The 22,098-nt window shown below is 51.6% G+C and overlaps 1 protein-coding gene and 1 long non-coding RNA gene across 2 annotated transcripts in view; both read right to left on the bottom strand.

The window, feature by feature from the left end:
- Positions 1–1,732: 1,732 nt before the first annotated feature.
- On the bottom strand, positions 1,733–4,150 carry IER5L (immediate early response 5 like). Its single transcript, XM_063936479.1, has one exon. The coding sequence runs from the start codon at positions 3,969–3,971 to the stop codon at positions 3,060–3,062; it is 912 nt and encodes a 303-aa protein (XP_063792549.1). The 5' UTR covers positions 3,972–4,150; the 3' UTR covers positions 1,733–3,059.
- A 737-nt stretch (positions 4,151–4,887) lies between these two features.
- The window catches only part of LOC134948484 (uncharacterized), a 149,049-nt gene continuing 131,838 nt past the window's right edge, over positions 4,888–22,098 (bottom strand). Inside the window, exon 4 of the long non-coding RNA XR_010182965.1 lies at positions 4,888–5,098. This is a non-coding gene — a long non-coding RNA (uncharacterized LOC134948484). The remainder of the gene's footprint in view (positions 5,099–22,098) is intronic.

The raw sequence follows: 22,098 nt of genomic DNA, 5'->3' as shown, positions 1-22,098 counted from the left end.
TGCAATGTACACTCCCTACTGTATTATGTGCCACAGGCAGCAGAGCTCCCATAGCAGCTCAGTATTAGACTGCAATGCTTCTGATCAGTGCCAAATGGTCAGGGGCTAAATATTCTGTACAATGAAGGATACTGGGGGTCATTGATGACCAGAGGGAAAAAAAAATCTTCATAGGATGCACATAAAATATATATATATATATATATATATATATATATATATATTCTATAATAATGAATAGTCCTATGCTACAGGACTAAAGAGGTAAAAAAATAAAATATACCAGGCTGCGCTGCAAATAGTAAATAATATTTGCAGTCCTTTGTCTGGTGACTGGATGACACAATGTTTCAGCGAATGTTAATAAGAACAATGGATATTTCCCATTTTGACCTTGTTCATCATTCATGCTTACTCTGTGGCTGATTTTAGAACCAGGGCTGAATAGTGGGCAGCTAGTTGTTCTGCTGCGTTTACAGCCTAACTAAGTCGAGCTATAGAAGCTTTGAAGAAGTTTGAAAAATCATAGCAATCCCGCCACGGTGTGTCAGGGGACAAGAACTGCTAGTGATAAGCTCTTTCTGCAAAGATTTGGAAAATATTGGTATCATCACACCTTCCAGGGAGCTTCAGCTGCATTTCCAGAGCAGCGCCACTAGGAGGAGCTCTGGCAACTGCTTACACGGACAGCAATGGGAGTAGATCGGTGGACTCAGGGCTCCTTGCTATAAACATATCCTCTATGTTCTCGCACAGAAAACTAAATAACGTTTGCAGAAAGAACCGCTTCAATAAGCAACATGAGCTTCTTGTGTTATTATGTAGCCTGCGTTTTATTTCTTTTTCTCCAGCATCTGCAAAAACTACAGTCCTGCATTTCCCCTGGGTGGTATTTTTGCCCACATAACTATAAAATAAGGCTGCAATGCTCTGCACAGCATCGGATCGATTAAATCGACTAAGCTGTTCTGTGAATCACAACTGCCCGTTTTATGCTGCTCCTAGACTTTATGTTCCTGTACTGCCTCTTACGTAGGTGTGATATAAGTCAGGTGTATCTAGAGGTGTATATTGATGCATGAAAGTCTACCCTTATTGTAATTCCAGAGCCTGAGTCTCTTTTCCTTGATACAAGAGTGGAGGTTGGATTATCTGCATCCTGGATAGAAAGATGCAAAACTGCTGGGGTTTAAAAAAGGTTCTCATTCAGAGGTTATCCTATAGGTGGTTAGATAGGCTCTAGTTCCCTTCCTAAAAAGGGGAGGGGGCACCACACCACCAAGTGGCACAGTGCAGTGATGACAAATACTAAAAATAAGGAACCTCACAAGAGCATAAGGCAGGATGAGAAGGGATAATTACACTCTCATCATGACCTCTTCTGCTAGCTGGACCAGAGCAAACTGCTGGGCTATACCCACCTTGCAAGGACAAACAGCAGTCTACTGCCAGGTAACTTACCCATGGGTACAAGTCACTTCTACCAAATTTACAGGGGTGGTATATGGTTTATTTTGTGTTCTCAGAAAGCCCAAACTAGGCATCAGTGGACACTTGGCTAGTAACTTAGAAGTTCTGTTCAGTAAGAAAACCCAATGCCACGTATAGGTAGGAGACATCTTTGTTTCACACAAGGGGGTTCAACCATATCCCCCCCCCCCCCCCCCCATCTGAATTAAACAACTATGGTGTTACATGGAATGAGGGAGAGACAGTGACAAGTCAAGCAAGATTGCATAAAGTTTGTTTTATTTAAGATTATAAATTTAAACAAATAATTTGAACAGTTTACCCGGTGATATACAGTTCAATATACACAAAATACAGGAATTGTAACACAAAATAAAACGTTTGGCAAAATATTTAATACACATAGTGCTTGTAAGTGTGAATGTTGGCAGGCTCATCCTAAACCACCTTTTTACAACAAAAGGATTAAATGCCAAAAGTATAAAGAAAAATGGAAGATAGATAGGGATAGAGAGATTATATATATATATATATATATATCTCTATCTATCTATCTATGGACAGATCACAAGACCAAAACTACGCTGGTTTCATGAAGTCAGTTGAAGGCTGAAATTGGAACAAGTGAACTTTTGGATTAAGGGGAGCACACTGCTGCGCTTGGGTTCAAGGGTAGTGTTCTCGCAAATCTGGGACTTTTTCATTTAAAACTTTACAAAAAAACATAATAGTATTTGGGTTCAGGGGCTGAAGGTGATCTGTAGCGTTCGCAGGTTTCCATGACCCACCATATAAATGAAGCCAGTGACACTACAGCCCCAATCTCCAAACACCCCCTCCACATATGCAGCTGCATTACACAGGCTCACGTTAGTCACAACACAGGAAAGAGAAAAAAAATAAAAAGTTAAAATGTTACTATTTCTGCCTTCATCTTGTAAGTCACACAACCTGACAAGGGCAAGACTGTAAAAAAAAAAAAAAAAAAGCAGTTTATTATACCCCAAAACCTTCCCTGTGACTGGTCTGAGGCTGTGCCCAGGTAGGGGACGTCTGCTTGACTCAGTTTAAAGGGAAGGTTCCAAATGGAAGAATAAACTTTTGGAGATATATTATTCCTCCTATGCGTCTTGAAGGGTTAACCCATAAGTGGTTAAAGTGTACCCAGCACTGGGAAAGTTAACCACCACACCAGGTACAGACCCCATCTCACATACTCCCTCCATAGGAGTAACCTTTAGTTTGGAGGTCCCAATGCAGCCCACCCTGTAAGTTACATGGGGACGGTGACTGCTTTGCAACAATACCCCCCCAAAAAAGCCACTCTTCCTTCTCCCCATTCTGCAGCCTGGCTTGTGTGACATTACTAGATCATCGACCACTACAAAGAAATGAAACAAAATGCAATTAAATAGGTGCTTTCTTTCTTTTTGCAAAAATAAAGTCCAAGATTATTTCCCCCCCATTAAGAGTCTGTACAGTTCTATAAAACATGTTTGGATTATTTGCAAGTCCTGATGTCGGTGTCCCCTCCAAGACCGCCACAGCAGCCCCCCACCCTCCCCGGTCAGCACTCTGGAGAGGGGCCGCTAGAAAGCCACGATCGCCCTAGTCCATGCACCCAGGCTGGCGAGCGCCTGCTTGCCGCACAAGTGTCCGTTTAAAGTCTGCTCGGACTCCGCCTGCCGGCTCATCAGCCCCGAGAAGCCCGAGCCGAAGATAGAGATCAGGTTGGAGATGTTGGAAGAGTCCGTGTGCTCGGGGGGTCCCATCTGCGGGCAGAAGTCCTCGTACCTGCCCCTCTTGCAGGGCACGAAGTGGGGCTCCAGGTCCTCCTCGTCCTCCTCCGCCTGCCCCGTGTAGCTGTACCCCGCCGGGGGGTACTTGCGCTTGGGGGCTGCGGCGGGCAGCGGAGCCGGAGCCGGCGGGAGCGCAGGGCACGGTGAGCCGAGGCACGGGCACTGTGAGGCGCAGCAGTCCTGGTGCAGGTAGCCGTTCTCCACCGTGGTCACGACGTGAGTGTCCAGGTCCAGCACGGTGGTCTGGCTGCAGTGGGGCAGCAGCAGGGCGCCCGGCTCCTCCGAGCAGCAGCCCCGGGGGTAGAAGCTGTCCTTGCCCGGGTGCGGGGTGTGAGCGCACGGCGGCAGCTCCAGGGGCTCCTCCGGGCTCAGCGCCGGGACGCAGCCGGGCTCCAGCAGCTCGGCGCCGGTCTGTATCCTGGGCAGCTGGTGCATCTCGTCCTCGCCTTCCTCGGGAATCTGCAGGGGGCTGAGCTCAGGGATCTCCTCCGCCGCCGAGCCGCACTCCATGGCTTGCGGGAAGGGCTGGCGGCGGTACAGCTCGGCGTAGCGCTCGCTCAGGTAGAGCTGCCGGGCGTTGCGCAGCACGTAGGACACCAGCAGGTTCTTGTGCAGCTTGATGCCGCCGCGCTGGGTGCGGGAGCTGTGGATCTTCCTCAGGGACAGGCTGATTAGACTCTGTGCGTCAAGGGCGCATTCCATGCTGTACGGACTCCAGCAGCCTGGTTCGGGAAGCGCACACTCTCACAGACGCGGCGGGACTTTCCCTCCACCGCTCACCCCCTGGCTCAGCAGTAGCAGCAGCGGCGGCGGCAGAAGGGATCAGCCAGCCTCTCGGCCCCCGCTCGCTAGCAAGCCTCTGAACTGGTTGTGCTTGTTCCCTTCCCCAGCCCGGCTACTTATACCGCCAGCGTAGATCCGCCCGCGCCCGCTTTGGCCAATCAGCGGCGCTCATCAGCCCTGAGTGACAGCGAACGCTCGCCCAGCCAGGGGCCTCTCAGCCAATGGAAGCGAGGCGGGTCCTTTGTGCTATTCAAATAACAAAGTTGTGTCGCTTCTTCTTCTTCTTCTCCTCCTGCTGCTGCCGGGGAATTACAGAGAAGCGCGAGCCTGGCTGCTCTGCATCAGTGTCAGGGGGATCTGGCTGGAGGGGACACCGGGCTCTGTGCAATCACAGGCTGGATGGGAAGTGAATGGGGGCAGCTCTCTGCACCCAGGACGTTTTATATCGCCGGTCACATTTGCATACAACAACCGAGTATATACTGTATGCATCTGTCTGGGAACCTGCAAGCCGGACAGCCTTAGTTACCATGCTGCAATTCTGTTCTTACATCGGAATACGCGATGCAACGAAACCTTAGATTGCAAGCTTTTGGGGTCAGAGGCTAGCATAGGTGCTTCTAATAGGTCCCACTATGGTACTTGGTGGCGCTATCGGAAAAGAGCCACGAGAGCGATGCTAGAACAGATAGGACAGGGCAATGAGAAGTGACAGCAGAAGAGCAGGTGACTGGCACCAGGACACAGCAGGGCAGCGATCTCATTGGACGAGAGGGATTTTACCTGCCCCATGCTGTGACATCTGTAGTCACACTGACATAGGTGCAGCAGGCTATTCTTCTTTGCACAACTACAAGTACCAGCAAGCTGTAGAGAGCCACGTGTCTTTAATAAAAATGATGCCACAGAACAAAACATAAAGACAAATCCAATCATCGTGCTTGTAAAAATATAGAGAGAAACCTATATAATACAGTACCATGAATAGAAACCAACCATGGTGATTGTCAGACTCCCTCTTACTTGGGTGTAAGTTTGTTGTGGTTCTGAAAAATAAAAGAAACATCTAATCACACCAGAGAGGTGGTTTATTGAAAGGAACCTATCACTTATCAGATGAGTCCAGTTGTAATGTTACACCGAATATCCTCTCCCCTTATTACATGTCACCCTCACATAAAGCATGATGGGCCCCATCTGTGCCCTGTCCTGATCACATAGATAAGAGTGCCCAGTAGTAACAGACTAACAATCCCAGGAACAATAGTATAATAGTAATAGACTGACACAGCCCTAGTAGTAATAATATAATAGTAATACACTGACACAGCCCCAGTAGTAATAGACTGACACAACCCCAGGAACAACAGTATAATAGTAACTGACACAGCCCAAGTAGCAATAGTATAATAGTAATAGACTGATGCAGCCCCAGGAGCAATAGTATAATAGTAATAGACTGACACAGCCCCAGGAGCAATAGTATAATAGTAATAGACTGACACAGCCCCAGGAGCAATAGTATAATAGTAATAGACTGACGCAGCCCCAGGAGCAATAGTATAATAGTAATAGACTGACACAGCCCCAGGAGCAATAGTATAATAGTAATAGACTGACGCAGCCCCAGGAGCAATAGTATAATAGTAATAGACTGACACAGCCCCAGGAGCAATAGTATAATAGTAATAGACTGACACAGCCCCAGGAGCAATAGTATAATAGTAATAGACTGAAGCAGCCCCAGGAGCAATAGTATAATAGTAATAGACTGACACAGCCCCAGGAGCAATAGTATAACAGTAATAGACTGACACAGCCCCAGGAGCAATAGTATAATAGTAATAGACTGACACAGCCCCAGGAGCAATAGTATAATAGTAATAGACTGAAGCAGCCCCAGGAGCAATAGTATAATAGTAATAGACTGACACAGCCCCAGGAGCAATAGTATAACAGTAATAGACTGACACAGCCCCTGTAGTAATAGTATAATAGTAATAGACTGACACAGCCCCAGGAACAATAGTATAATAGTAATAGACTGACACAGCCCCAGGGGCAATAGTATAATAGTAATAGACTGACGCAGCCCCAGGAGCAATAGTATAATAGTAATAGACTGACACAGCCCCAGGAGTAATAGTATAATAGTAATAGACTGACACAGCCCCAGGAGCAATAGTATAATAGTAATAGACTGAAGCAGCCCCAGGAGCAATAGTATAATAGTAATAGACTGACACAGCCCCAGGAGCAATAGTATAACAGTAATAGACTGACACAGCCCCTGTAGTAATAGTATAATAGTAATAGACTGACACAGCCCCAGGAGCAACAGTATAATAGTAATAGACTGACGCAGCCCCAGGAGCAATAGTATAATAGTAATAGACTGACACAGCCCCAGGAGCAATAGTATAACAGTAATAGACTGACACAGCCCCTGTAGTAATAGTATAATAGTAATAGACTGACACAACCCCAGGAGCAATAGTATAATAGTAATAGACTGACACAGCCCCAGGAACAATAGTATAATAGTAACAGACTGACACAGCCCCAGGAGCAATAGTATAACAGTAATAGACTGACACAGCCCCTGTAGTAATAGTATAATAGTAATAGACTGACACAGCCCCAGGAGCAACAGTATAATAGTAATAGACTGACGCAGCCCCAGGAGCAATAGTATAATAGTAATAGACTGACACAGCCCCAGGAGCAATAGTATAACAGTAATAGACTGACACAGCCCCTGTAGTAATGGTATAATAGTAATAGACTGACACAGCCCCAGGAGCAACAGTATAATAGTAATAGACTGACGCAGCCCCAGGAGCAATAGTATAATAGTAATAGACTGACACAGCCCCAGGAGCAATAGTATAACAGTAATAGACTGACACAGCCCCTGTAGTAATAGTATAATAGTAATAGACTGACACAACCCCAGGAGCAATAGTATAATAGTAATAGACTGACACAGCCCCAGGAGCAACAGTATAATAGTAACAGACTGACAGCCCCAGGAGCAATAGTATAATAGTAATAGACTGACACAGCCCCAGGGGCAATAGTATAATAGTAATAGACTGACACAGCCCCAGGGGCAATAGTATAACAGTAATAGACTGACACAGCCCCTGTAGTAATAGTATAATAGTAATAGACTGACACAGCCCCAGGAGCAACAGTATAATAGTAACAGACTGACAGCCCCAGGAGCAATAGTATAATAGTAATAGACTGACACAGCCCCAGGGGCAATAGTATAACAGTAATAGACTGACACAGCCCCAGGAGCAATAGTATAATAGTAATAGACTGACACAGCCCAAGTAGTAATAACATAATAGTAATACACTGACACAACCCTAGGAACAATAATATAATAGCAATAGACTGACATAGCCCCTGTATTAATAGTAATAGACTGACACAACCCCAGGAACAATAGTATAATAGTAATAGACTGACACAGCCCCTGTAGTAATAGTATAATAGTAATAGACTGACACAGCCCCAGGAGCAATAGTATAATAGTAATAGACTGACACAGCCCCTGTAGTAATAGTATAATAGTAATAGACTGACACAGCGCCTGTAGTAATAGTAATATACTGACACAGCCCCAGGGGGCAATAGTATAATAGTAATAGACTGACACAGCCCCAGGAGTAATAGTATAATCAGGCTTGGACTGGCCCACAGGGGTACAGGGGAAACCACCGGTGAGCCCCACTGCCTGGGGTCCCACCTCCTGCTCTAAGGATCAGGTTCCAGACTGTGCACTTAATTTATACATCATAGAGATGTTACCTTATACTGTACTATGGTGTATTTTCTACAGTGCATTGCTGTTATTAATCTGTTATTAATCTGGTATATTATCATGCATGCAGCAGCTGAATTTACTGTATATATTTATGAAGGGGCCCAGATGTTGCATTCTCTAATGGTTAGTCAAACCAATCAGGTGGCAGGCCACACCCCCTCTGTGGACTGGCCACACCCCTAAACATGGGCCCCTACCACTGCATTCCCCCGGTGGGCCCTATATGCCCCAGTCCGACACGGAGTATAATAGTATTAGACTGACACAACCTCAGGAACAATAGTATAATAGTAATAGGCTTACACAGTCCCTGGAACAATAGTATAATAGTAATAGACTGACACAACGCCTGTAGTAATAGTATAATAGTAATAGACTGACACAGCCCCAGGAGCAATAGTATAATTGTAATAGACTGACACAGCCCCAGGAGCAATAATAGGATTTTAATACCTACCGGTAAATCCTTTTCTCTTAGTCCGTAGAGGATGCTGGGGACACTTCAAGAACCATGGGGTATAGACGGGATTCGCAGGAGACATAGGCACTTTAAGACATTAAAAGGGGTGTGAACTGGCTCCACCCTCTATGCCGCTCCTCCAGACTCCAGTTATAGGAACTGTGCCCAGGGAGACGGACATTTCGAGGAACAAGGATTTATTTTGATTTAAACTAAAGTGAGATACATACCAGCTCACACCTCAAACATGCCGTACAACATGGCATTCAACCCAACGCATGCAACGGCATGAATAATGACAGCAACAGGCTGCCTATAAACGCAACACAACACGTGTGTAACCATAACCAATAACTGCAGATACAGTATGCACTGGGACGGGCGCCCAGCATCCTCTACGGACTAAGAGAAAAGGATTTATTAAAATCCTATTTTCTCATACGTCCTAGAGGATGCTGGGGACACTTCAAGAACCATGGGGTTTATACCAAAGCTCAAGAACGGGCGGGAGAGTGTGGATGACTCTGCAGCACCGATTGACCAAACAAGAGGTTTTCCTTAGCTTGGGTATCAAACTTGTAAAACTTTGCAAAAGTGTTTGAACCCGACCAAGTAGCTGCTCGGCAAAGCTGTAATGCCGATACCCCCCTGGAGCCCACCTTTCTGGTAGAATGGGCCTTCACCGATTTCGGTAATGGCAATCCAGCCGTAGAATGAGCCTGCCGAATCGTATTACAGATCCAGCGTGCAATAGTCTGCTTGGAAGCAGGAGCTCCAATATTGTTGGGATCATACAGGACAAACAGAGCCTCCGTTTTCCTAATCTGAGCCGTTCTGGCTACATAACTTTTCAAAGCTCTGACCACATCTAGAGACTTCGATTCCTCTAAGTCATCAGTAGCCACTGGCACCACAATAGGTTGGTTCATGTGAAACGATGACACCACTTTCGTCAGAAATTGCTGACGAGTTCTCAACTCCGCTCTATCTTCATGGAAGATCAAATAGGGGCTCTTGTGAGACAAAGCCGCCAATTCAGACACCCGCCATGCAGAGGCCAAGGCCAACAGCATGATCACTTTCCAAGTGACGAATTTCAACGCTACCTTACGTCAAGGTTCAAACCAATGAGAGTGCAGGAACTGCAACACCACGTTAAGATCCCATGGTGCCACCGGGGGCACAAAGGGAGGTTGGAAAGTCTGAACTTCTGGAAGGGAAGACAATTCTTTTTGAAAGAAAATTGATAAGGCCAAAATTTCTACTTTAATTGAGCCTACTTTTAGGCCTGCATCCACCCCTGCTTGCAGAAAATGGAGAAAGCAGCCCAGCTGAAATTCCTCCGTAGGAGCCTCCTTGGATTCACACCAAGACACATATTTTCTCCAAATACGGTGATAATGTTTCGCCGTTACCTCTTTTCTAGCCTGAAGCAGTCTGGGAATTACTTCACCGGGAATACCCTTTCGGGCTAGGATCTTGCGCTCCACCTCCAAGCCGTCAAACGAAGCCGTGGTAATTCTTGGTACACGCACGGCCCCTGCTGTAACAGATCCTCTTGTAGAGGAAACGGCCAGGGATCTCCTATGAGCAATTCCTGAAGATCTGGATACCAGGCCCTCCTTGGCCAGTCTGGTACAATGAGGATTGCATGAACCCTTGTTATGATCTTTATCACTTTTGGAATGAGTGGAATCGGAGGAAACACATATACCGACTGAAACACCCACAGTGTCACTAGGGCGTCCACCACTATTGGTCCCGCGACCTGGAACAATATCTCGGAAGTTTCTTGTTGAGGCGAGACGCCATCATGTCTATTTGAGGAATTCCCCAACGACTTGTCACTTCTGCAAAGACCTCTTGATGAAGACCCCACTCTCCTGGATGGAGATCGTGTCTGCTGAGGAAGTCTGCTTCCCAGTTGTCCACACCTGGAATGAAGACTGCTGACAGAGCGCTTACATGCCTTTCCGCCCAGCGGAGAACTTTTGTGGCTTCTGTCATTGCCGCTCTGCTCTTCGTTCCACCCTGGCGGTTTACGTACGCCACTGCTGTTATGTTGTCCGACTGAATCAAGACGGCCAGATCGCGAAGAAGATGTTCCGCTTGTAGAAGGCCGATGTAAATGGCCCTTAATTCCAGAATGTTTATGTGTAGACAAGCTTCCTGGCTTGACCATTTTCCCTGGAAATTTTCTTCCTGTGTGACTGCACCCCAGCCTCGGAGACTCGCATCCGTGGTCACCAGGATCCAGTCCTGGATCCCGAATCTGCGTCCCTCTAGGAGGTGAGAGCAGTGCAGCCACCACAGGAGTGAGATTCTGGTCTTGGAAGACAGGATTATCTGTCGGTGCATGTGCAGATGGGATCCGGACCATTTGTCCAACAGGTCCCACTGAAAAACTGAAGGGCCTCGTAGGCCTCCACCATCTTCCCTAGCAACCGAGTGCATTGATGAATCAACACTCTTGCTGGTTTCAGAATCTGTTTGACCAGGTTCTGAATTTCCAGAGCCTTTTCCACTGGAAGAAAAACTCTCTGTAACTCCCTGTCCAGAATCATACCCAAGAACGACAGCCTTGTTGTCGGAACCAACTGTGATTTTGGCAAGTTTAGGAGCCAACCATGTTGTTGCAGAATTGTCAGGGAGAGCGTCATGCTCTGCAGTAATTGTTCCTTGGACCTCTCTTTTATCAGGAGATCGTTCAAGTACAGGATAATTGTGACTCCTTGCTTGCGCAGGAGAACTATCATTTCCGCCATAACTTTGGTGAAAACCCTCAGAGCCGTGGACAGACCAAACGGCATCGTCTGAAATTGGTAATGACAATCCTGAACGGCAAACCTCAGGTAAGCCTGATGTGGAGGATATATGGGGACGTGTAAGTAGGCATCCTTTATGTCGACTGACACCATAAAATCCCCTTCCTCCAGACTGGAGATCACTGTTCGGAGAGATTCCATCTTGAATTTGAATTTTCTTAGATAGAAATTGAGGGATTTTAAGTTCAGAATTGGTCTGACCGAGCCGCCCGGCTTCGGGACCACGAACAGGCTCTAGTAAAAGCCTTCTCCCTGTTGTGACGGGGGTACCGTGACAATGACTTGATTTTGACATAGCTTTTGTATAGCACCGCATACCACCTCCCTGTCCTGAAGAGAAACGGGTAAGGCTGATTTGAAAAATCGTCGAGGGGGCACATCTTGAAATTCCAGCTTGTACCCTTGGGACACTATTTCTAATACCCATGGGTCTAGGGCCAAACGAACCCAGAAAGACTGAAGAGTCGGAGACGGGCCCCCACTGGCGCGGACTCCCGCAGAGGAGTCCCAGCGTCATGCGGTGAATTTGGTAGAAGCCGGAGAGGGCTTCTGCTCTTGGGAACCTGCCACAGACGGTGACCTTTTTCCCTTTCCTCTTCCTCTAGACGCAAGGAAGGAAGACCCTCGTCCTCTTTTGCATTTATTGGGCCGAAAGGACTGCATCTGATAGTGGTGTGTTTTCTTTTGTTGTGCAGGAACATAAGGTAAAAAGGATGACTTACCCGCGGTAGCCGTAGATACCAGGTCAGCGAGGCCGTCACCAAACAAGACACCACCTTTATACGGCAGAGACCTCATAGCCTTCTTAGAGTCAGCATCAGCATTCCATTGATGAATCCACAATGCTCTCCTAGCTGAGACTGCCATAGCATTGGCCCTTGATCCCAAAAGGCCAATGTCCCTCGCAGCTTCCTTAAGGTAGGCTGCAGCATCCCTGATATGACCCAGTGTCAAAAGAACGCTATCCCTATCCAGGGTATCTAACTCAGATGACAAGTTATCTGCCCACTTTTCAATAGCGCTACTCACCCATGCCGAAGCAACTGCAGGTCTGAGTAGCGTACCCGTAGTGACATAAATGGATTTCAATGTATTTTCCTGCTTACGAGCCGCAGGCTCCTTTAGGGCTGCTGTGTCAGGAGACGGAAGCGCCACCTTTTTGGACAGTCGTGATAGAGGTTTGTCCACAGTGGGGGTTGACTCCCACTTTTCCCTATCCCCAAGGGGGAACGGATATGCCACCAGAATTCTCTTGGGAATCTGAAACTTCTTGTCAGGATTTTCCCAAACCTTTTCAAAAAGAGCGTTCAGTTCATGAGAGGGAGGAAACGTTACCTCAGGTTTCTTTCCTTTAAACATACAGACCCATGTATCAGGTACAGCAGGGTCCTCCGTGATATGTAACACGTCTTTTATCACCACAATCATGTACTGAATGCTTTTAGCCAGTTTTGGATTTAATCTGGCATCACTATAGTCGACACTGGAGTCAGAGTCCGTGTCGGTATCTGTATCTGCTATCCGGGTAAAAGAACGCTTTTGTGACCCCGAGAGGGTCTGAACTTGTGACAACACATCCTCCACGGATTTCTTCCATGCCTGGGTCTGAGACTCAGACTTATCCAATCTCTTAATTACTAGAGTCACATTCGCATTCAAAGCACTCAAAACATTTACCCAGTCAGGCATCGACGGTGCCGACAGGGTCACTCCCACAGTCGTTTCTTTCCCTACTCCAGTCTCCTCCTGGGAAGAGCACTCAGCCTCAGACATGCCGACACACGTGTACCGACACCACAAACACACTGGGCATATAGGGGACAGACCCACAGTAAAGCCTGTCAGAGAAACACAGAGGGAGTTTGCCAGCTCACAGCCCAGCGCATATTCCAGTTCTGAACCTTTTAAATATTGCCTAAGACCTGTTAGCGCTTTTATAACATTAATCCAGCACCAAATTAAGTGTGCCCCCCCGTTTTGCACCCTGTTACTTGTACAGCAGTGTAGAGGAAGGACCAGCGTCTCTGCAGCTCTGTGAAGAGAAAATGGCGCTGATGAGAGCTGGGAGGGCTAAGCCACGCACCCTTAATGGCGCGCTTCAGCCCCGCTATTTTTTTAAATAAATTATACTGGCGGGGGTCAGATTTAGTGCCTAGGCACTTGAATACCTCTTAGCTAGTCTCAAAATGAGGATTTTATGCTGCCCAGGCCCCCCCCCCGCGCCCTGCACCCTGTAGTGCCGCTGTGTGTGTGGGAGCATGGCGCGCAGCGCAGCCGCTGTGCGTTACTGAAAGCCGTCACTGAAGTCTTCTGATCTTCTTCTACTCACCCTTCTTCTGACTTCTGGCTCTGTAAGGGGGGTGACGGCGGGCTCCAGGAACGAGCATCTAGGCGTACCTAGCGTTCAAACCCTCAGGAGCTAATGGTGTCCTGTAGCCTAAGAAGCAGAGCCATGAAACTCACAGAAGTAGGTCTGCAGGGAGCCTGTTGCCAGCAGGTCTCCCTGAACATAATAAACCTAACAAAAAGTATTTTTTCAGAAAAACTCAGGAGAGCTCCTCAGTGTGCATCCAGTCTCACTGGGCACAGATTCTAAACTGGAGTCTGGAGGAGGGGCATAGAGGGAGGAGCCAGTTCACACCCCTTTTAAAGTCTTAAAGTGCCCATGTCTCCTGCGGATCCCGTTTATACCCCATGGTTCTTGAAGTGTCCCCAGCATCCTCTAGGACGTAGGAGAAAGTATAATAGTAATAGACTGACACAACCTCAGGAACAATAGTATAATAGTAATAGACTGACACAACCCCAGGAACAATAGTCTCCTATATAATAGCCCTATTCTGTGACCTTGTGATTCATTTGCTAACGCTGCGCGGAGTCACAACAGTGGGCGGAGTTATTCAAATGAGTCACAGAGATCTGGCCAAATCTACAGGAGACTAGGAGCAGAAGCAGATAGCATGGACATTGGGCATGTCACAGACAGGGGTGCAGACCTCCCAGCTTTCTGCAGGAGCTTTCTCCAGGCAGAAGGAGGGAAACACTCGGCGAAAAGGGGGCGTGGCTTCACGGGAGGGTCCCCGTTTTCGTCAGTGAGGGGGCATGCCCAGCGCTCTGTGAGCTGCTGGCATGCCCCCAGGGGCTGATTATGAGTCCGGGGGGCCCAGGGCACTTGAGACAGGGGAGCCCTATCTCATTGCTGTGCCTGCTGGGGGTTGGGGGGCGTGGCCTAATCGCGGACCGCGCGGCCACGCCTCCTTATGCAAATTCCGATTTTTGTTTTTATTTTTTTGATGGGATTTTGGCCCCTCAGCTAGAGGTAAATCCAGAGGAGGTGGTCGCTCTCCCCTACACACCCGCACAGGGAGAAGAAAGCAGGGAGACTGCTGCCTCCCTGCAACACCACAGACCTGCCAATATGCAGCAGCGTGTGCTGACTGTAGCACAATGCTGCCACTGTTGCTGGCAGGACGGGGGGGGGGGGGGGGGGGGAGCTTCTGAGCTGGGACAGAGCTACTCCAGCCGGGGGGGCCTCTAAAACTGTGGGGCCAGCGGTACGTATCCCCCGCCCCCCCCCCCCCCCTTAATCCGGCTCTGCTGCTGGAACCCCCCCATTAATCCGTACCCCCTGATGCCCCCTCTCCCTCTGTCTCCACTATTCACCGCTGCTCTGCTAAGCAGAACAGCGAGTACAGGAGCTTTCCAACTGCCCCCCCCCCCCACCGCAGGACACTGCGACCCGCGGGTGGGACAGCGGGACAGACCCCAAAAAATGGGACTGTCCCGCGAAAATCGGGACATTTGGGAGGTATGGGGGTGTGTGAGGGGTATGTCATACAGACAGACGGGCACCGGCTCACTGTGTGCTTGACCCCCCACATCGGCATACTCAGCAGGGTCTCTCTGGTGCGGAGGAGCGTCACTTTCTGACACACTCCACGCTTCTTAGCTGCAGTTTAGTGAGGCACCTGCCGCTGTGCAGGTTCCATACTGCCTCTGTTATCTCCAGCCCCGGCAACCCCACCGCTAGCTGCAGCGCTGCCACCCGCAGTGGAGTGCGCCCAGCTCATTCACACACTTTAGCTGGCGGGTAGCGCTGCAGAAATCCGAGCTGCTTGCAGGCTCTGACCCACTCCTCCCTCCAGCCGCAGCGTCTTCTGGGAGCTAACCAGTCACTCCCAGTCTCCCCTTACCACAGTGCCCGGAAGCCGTGAGGTCCGCGCCACGTGCATGCTATGACCCCCTCCTCCCTCCAGCCGCAGCATCTCCTGGGGGCTAACCAGTCATTTCCAGTCTCACCTTACCACAGTGCCATGCAGCTGCGCGAGGTCTGCGGTGTGTGACTGAGGAGGGGGGGGAGGGATGCGGACTGGCAGAGAAAGCAGGACTCCAGCCTGAGAGAGTCAGCCATGCCAAGTCTCCAGCAGCAGCAGATCCCAACAGGTTGGAATGGAACAGCAGCAGCCAGCAGCAGTGACTCCGGTAAGACACATCTGTCTGTCACCACTGTTTTGTCCCTAATACCAATCTCTCCCATGCCCTGTGTTCTGTCATGTCCCTGGCCTTGCCCTGCCACCCTTATTCTGGCCCTTTCACCCTTATCCTGGCCCTGTCACCCTTATGCTGGCCCTGTTACCCCTATCCTGGCCCTGTCACCCCTGTGCTTGCCCTGTGAACCCTGTACTGGCCCCGTCACCCCTGTCCTGGTCCTGCCGCCCCTACCCTGGCCCTGTCACCCCTATCCTGTCCCTATCATTTCTGTCCTGGCCCCGTCACCCCTGTCCTGGCCCCGTCACCCCTGTCCTGGCCCCGTCACCCCTGTCCTGGCCCCGTCACCCCTATCCTGGCACCGTCACCCCTATCCTGGCCCCGTCAACCCTGTACTGACCCTGTCACCCCTGTCCTGGCCCTGTTACTGCATATCCTCCAACTACCTTTTATGGCATGTACAGTACCCGCAGCGCCTCCAGACCTCTCCCCAATGCACCACACCTCCGCACCTTCCCCTCCACCACATGCGGCACTCCACCCCTCCCCCACATGCTGTGCCTCCAGACCCCCTACACCACCCGTGGCTCCCACTCCTCCACCCCTTCACCACCCACAGCACCTCCAGGCCCCTTCCACCATTCACCCCCCTTATACGTCTCCCCCCACACCTGCCCCCCTCCACCCGCAGCATCTGCAGACACCCTCCTCCATCAGCGGTCCCCCCCTCACCCACCCCTCCCCCACCAATGGCACCCCTGCACCTGCCCCTCCACCACCTGCAGCACCTCCGGACCTCCTTTCCCATCCGCCGCAACACCCGTACCTGCCCCTACCCTACCCATGGTGCCTGCGGTCCCCTACCCAACCCCCGACACACCCGTCCCTTCCCATCCCACAGCACCTCCGGAACCCTTCACCCATCCACAACATCCCCACACCTGCCCCTCTCCCATCCGTGGCACCCCTGCCCCTCCCCCACCTGCGGTGCCTCCGGACCCCTCCCCCATCTGCATCCCCCACTCCTCTGCCCCTCCCCCACGCGCAGCACCTCCCGAACCTTCCCCATCCGGGCCCCACCCCCACTTCTGCCTCCCCTCCACCCGCAGCATCTACAGACACCATCCGCAGTCCCCCCCGCACCCGCTACATTCTGTACATCGTGCCCTGCAGGTGCTGTTCACGCCGTCGCAAGGGGCTGCGCCTCCTTCACCATCGCACGCCCTTTCATCTCCTATATATTAGCCTTGTGACTCTGTGCCTGGCTCTCTAACGCTGGGCGGAGTCACAGTCACAGATCTGGGTTGCTGGATGCAGGCCAGGAACAGTCCTCTCCCTCGGTCCGCCCATCCCCACCCAGTCCCCTCCCAATCTCCGCCCAGTCCCCTCTTTCCCTCCTCCCGGTACACTCCCTGCACCCTGGTGATACTGCAGCAGGTGAGTCTTGCAGCTGCCGCACAGTCCGGAGGAGAATGCCGTGGACCACCTCTGACTGCCGCACCCACCCCCCTCCCACCCGCAGCACCCACAGCCTCCACAACATCCGCCCCCCACCCGCGGCACACGCCCCACTCCTCCCCGCACCCTCCCACCCGCGGCACCCACAACTGCAGCACCCCCCGTCCCTCCCCCACCCACGGCACTCCCGCCCCCTCCCCCTCCCATAGCACCCACATCTGCAGCACCACCCACCCCTCTCCCTCCCGCAGCACCCCCACCCCTCCCCTCCCCCACCCGCTGCACTCCAGCCTCCTCTCCCACCCATAGCACCCACATCTGGAGCACCCCCACCCCTCCCCCACCCGTGGCACTCCCGCCCCTCCCCCACCCACAGCACTCCCGCCCCCTCCCCCACCCGCGGCACATGCCCCTCCCCCACCCGTGGAACTCCCGCCCCCTCCTCAACCCGATGCACCCACACCTGCAGCACCCCCTGCTCCTCCCCCACCTGCAGTACATGCCCCTCCCCCACCCACGGCACTCCCTCCCCCACCCATAGCACCCACACCTGCAGCACACCTGCCCCTCCCCCACCCGCGGCACTCACAGCACCCACCACATTCGTCACCCAACCATGGCACACGCCCCTTCCCCACCTGCGGCACTCCTTCATCCCCCATCCGTACCACCCACAAACCGCGGCCCCTCACTCCTCCCCAACCTGCGGCACCCCCCGCCCCTCCCCCATCCCATACCCACCTCTCCCCCCCGCTCCACCCCCGCACCCTCCACCCCACCTGCCCCTCCCCCACACGCTGCACCCCCGCCCCTCCCCCACCTGCGGCACCCACAGTATCCACCACATCCGTCCCCCACCCGCGGCATCCAACACATCCGCCTCGCGCCCCCTCCCCCACCCGTACCACCCACACCCGCAGCACCCCCGCCCCTCCCCCACCCACGCCACTCAAGCCCCCACCTGCAGCACCCCCCGCCCCTCCCCCACCCGCAGCACCCAACACATCAGTCCCCCGGCACACGCCCCTCCCCCACCCGCGGCACTCCCGCCCCCTCCCCCACGCGTATCACCTGCAAAAGTTCCCCACCCGCGGCACCCCCGCATCCCCATACCCACCTCTCTCCCCACTACACCCCCGCACTCTCCACCCAACCCCCATACCCACCTCTCCCCCCCGCACCCTCCACCCCACCCGCACCTCCCCCACCTGTGGCACTCATAGCATCCACCACATCCGCCCCCCACCCGCCTCACATGCCCCTCCCCCACCCGTAGCACCCACAGCCGCAGCACCCACCACCCCTCCCCCACCCGCGGCACCCCCATACCCACCTTTCCACCCCTGCACCCTCCACCCCTCCCCCACCCGCGGCACCAACAGCATCCACCACATCCGCCCCCACCCGTGGCACACGCCCCCCTCCCACCTACAGCATCCACCACATCCCCCTCACGCCCCCTCCCCCACCCGTAGCACCCACACCCACAGCACCCCCGCCCCCTCCCCTGCCCGCAGCGCATCTGGCCCCCCACCACACCCACATCATCTATAGACACCTTCCCCCATTCTTGGACCTACCACACCTGCCCCACCCGCAGCACCTCTGGACCACCTCCCACAGCACCTCCGGACCCCATCCACGGCTCCCCTGCAGCCACCCCACCTCCACCCGCAGCACTTCTAGAACCTATCATCCAACCTCCCCCCCCCCCCCCCGCAACCCCACCTCCCCACACCCCCCCCCCCCCACTACATCGCCCCATTATGTGTCTAAGCGACTCTGCTACCTGTGGGTATTGTGTATATGCGGCTCTGCTACCTGTGGTCACTGTGTGTATAAGCGGCTCTGCTACCTGTGGGCACTGTGTGTATAAGCGCCTCTGCTACCTGTGGGTATTGTAAGTATAAGCGGCTCTGCTACCCGTGGGTATTGTGTGTATAAGCGGCTCTGCTACCTGTGGGTATTGTGTGTATAAGCGGCTCTGCTACCTGTGGGTATTGTGTGTATAAGTGACTCTGCTACCTGTGGGCACTGTGTGTATAAGCAGCTCTGCTACCTGTGGGCACTGTGTGTATAAGCGGCTCTGCTACCTGTGGGCACTGTGTGTATAAGCGCCTCTGCTATCTGTGGGTATCGTGTGTATAAGCGGCTCTGCTACCTGTGGGTATTGTGTGTATAAGTGGCTCTGCTACCTGTGGGTATTGTGTGTAAAAGCGTCTCTGCTACCTGTGGGCACTGTGTGTATAAGCTGCCCTGCTACCTCTGGCCACTGTGTGGATACGTGGCTCCGTTACCTGTGGCCACTGTGTGTATAAGCTGCGCTGCTACCTGTGTCCATTGTGTGTATACGCGGCTCTGATACCTGTGGCCATTGTGTGTATAAGCGTCTTAGCTACCTGTGTCCATTGTGTGTATACGCGGCTCTGATACCTGTGGCCACTGTGTGTATAAGCTGCATTGCATACACTAGCAGTATATACTACACTATGTTATTCATTGTGCCCTGCGGCCACCCTTCACGCCCTCACAAAGGGTTACGCCCCCTTGACAATCGTACACCCTTGCAATATTTACCCACTAGCATAAACTTTTTTGCAGGTAATACTCCATATAATAACAATTATAGCACAGCTGAAGCCCGTGCAGGGGTTAACGGGACATAGCCTCTTGCAACGGTATTTTCTGTCTAACACCTTGCCTCTCTTTATTCTCTCCCTACCACCCTGCCTCTCCCTATCCTTTACCGATCTCACAGCGTTTCTGTACATTCCATTCCCCCTCCCCCCCATGCCTCTCTATCTTTTCTCACCCGGACACCATTTCTGTATGCCCTCTATACTGCCCTGCATTTCTGGATCTGTTATCTACCGGCCTGCGTATGTTCAAAGGCGTGCAGGGGTTAACGGGGCGTAGCCCCTAACGGCGGTGTGAAGAGCGCCCGTAGGGCGCGATGAATCACCTAGTTGTGCAATATTTAACCACTAACAAAGGAATGCAGGTAATACTCCATATAATACAAATATTAAACCCCAGAAAAGCATGCAAGGGTTAAGGGGGCGTAGCCCCTTGCGACGGTGTGAAGAGCGCCCGTAGGGCGCGATGAAGCACCTAGTATAATAGTAATAGGCTTATACAGTCCCAGGAACAATAGTATAATAGTAATAGACTGACACAACCCCTGTAGTAATAGTCAGTGGCAAACGCAGGATTTGCATGGGGGGGTTTCCAGAATTGGGTGGAGCCAATCACGGGGGTGGGGACTGAGGTGACCCAGTATATGCTGGGTCCGTAAAACTAGTGTGTCTGTGTGTGTGTGTATATATATATCTCCTATATATTTGCCTTAGTCTGTGACTCTGTGCCCGTAACGCTGGGCGGAGTCACAGAGCTGGGCGGAGTCAACTGCATCTGCTGCAGGGAGCTACCCCATACCCAGCGCCAGCAGCAGTCAGGTGCAAGACCCTACCTTACAGTATAGGAGGTGAGGATGGCCACTAGCTGCCGGCTGCTGTGCCTGTCCTCCCCCCCCCTCCCCCCCCAATCACCTGTGACAGCGGGCTGTGTGCTGTGCAGTGCGGGTCCCGAAAAGGGGGCGGAACTACGGCGTCACGAAGGGGAGGAGCTACACGGAATAGAGGGGCGGAGCTACACGGGACCAGACAGCTGAACAGTGGTGGAATCAGCATTGCAGTGACGGCCAGCCAGACTTGGTAAGTGGAGGGTGAGAGAGAAATGTGTGCGCGTGTGTGTATATAGTGGGGGTGTGTGTGTGTGTATATAGTGGTGTGTGTGTGTGTGTGTATAGTGGGATGTGTGTGTATATATGGTGGTGTGTGTGTGTGTGTGCGTGTGTGTGTGTATATAGTGGGGTGTGTGTGTATATATGGTGGGGTGTGTGTGTTTGTATATATGTGTGAATTGTGTGTGTGTGAGGTATGTCTGTGTGTGCGCACTTTATGGACGTCACTGCTGGGGGGGCCATTACATGCAAGGACGCTACTACTATAGGGGGGGCATTACGTATAAGGACGCTACTACTATAGGGGGGGCATTACGTATAAGGACGCTACTACTATAGGGGGGGCATTACGTATAAGGACGCTACTACTATAGGGGGGGCATTACGTATAAGGACGCTACTACTATAGGGGGGCATTACGTATAAGGACGCTACTACTATAGGGGGGGCATTACGTATAAGGACGCTACTACTATAGGGGGGGCATTACGTATAAGGACGCTACTACTATAGGGGGGGCATTACGTATAAGGACGCTACTACTATGGGGGGGGGGCATTACGTATAAGGACGCTACTACTATAGGGGGGCATTACGTATAAGGAGGCTACTAATACTGGGGGGCATTACATATAAGGACGCTACTACTGGGAGGGCATTACATGTAAGGATGCTACTACTACTGGGGGGGCATTATGTATAAGGACGGTACTACTACTGGGGGCACATTATGTATAAGGATGCTACTACTACAGGGGTGGCATTACGTATAAGGACGCTACTATTACTGTTGGGAGGCATTACATATAACTGCTACTACTACTGGGGGGCATTACGTATAAGGACGCTACTACTACGGGTGGGGCATTACGTATAAGGACGCTACTATTACTGTTGGGAGGCATTACATATAACTGCTACTACTACTGGGGGGGCATTATGTATAAGGACACTACTACTGTTGGGGGGGCATTATGTATAAGGACGCTACTACTACTGGGGGGGCATTATGTATAAGGATGCTACTACTACTGGGGGGGCATTATGTATAAGGACGCTACTATTACTGTTGGGGAGCATTACATATAACTGCTACTACTACTGGGGGGGCATTATGTATAAGGACACTACTACTATTGGGGGGGCATTACGTATATGGACGCTACTACTACGGGTGGGGCATTACGTATAAGGACGCTACTACTACGGGTGGGGCATTACGTATAAGATGAATA

The sequence above is a fragment of the Pseudophryne corroboree genome, chromosome 8 (genome assembly GCF_028390025.1).
Source record: "Pseudophryne corroboree isolate aPseCor3 chromosome 8, aPseCor3.hap2, whole genome shotgun sequence".
Taxonomy (NCBI): domain Eukaryota; kingdom Metazoa; phylum Chordata; class Amphibia; order Anura; family Myobatrachidae; genus Pseudophryne; species Pseudophryne corroboree.
This window is presented reverse-complemented; position numbering and strand designations above follow the sequence as displayed.

What these genes read in the sequence shown, in the direction of transcription:
- IER5L (XM_063936479.1), bottom strand. Translation starts at nt 3,971, where the DNA reads ATGGAATGCGCCCTTGACGCACAGAGTCTAATCAGCCTGTCCCTGAGG.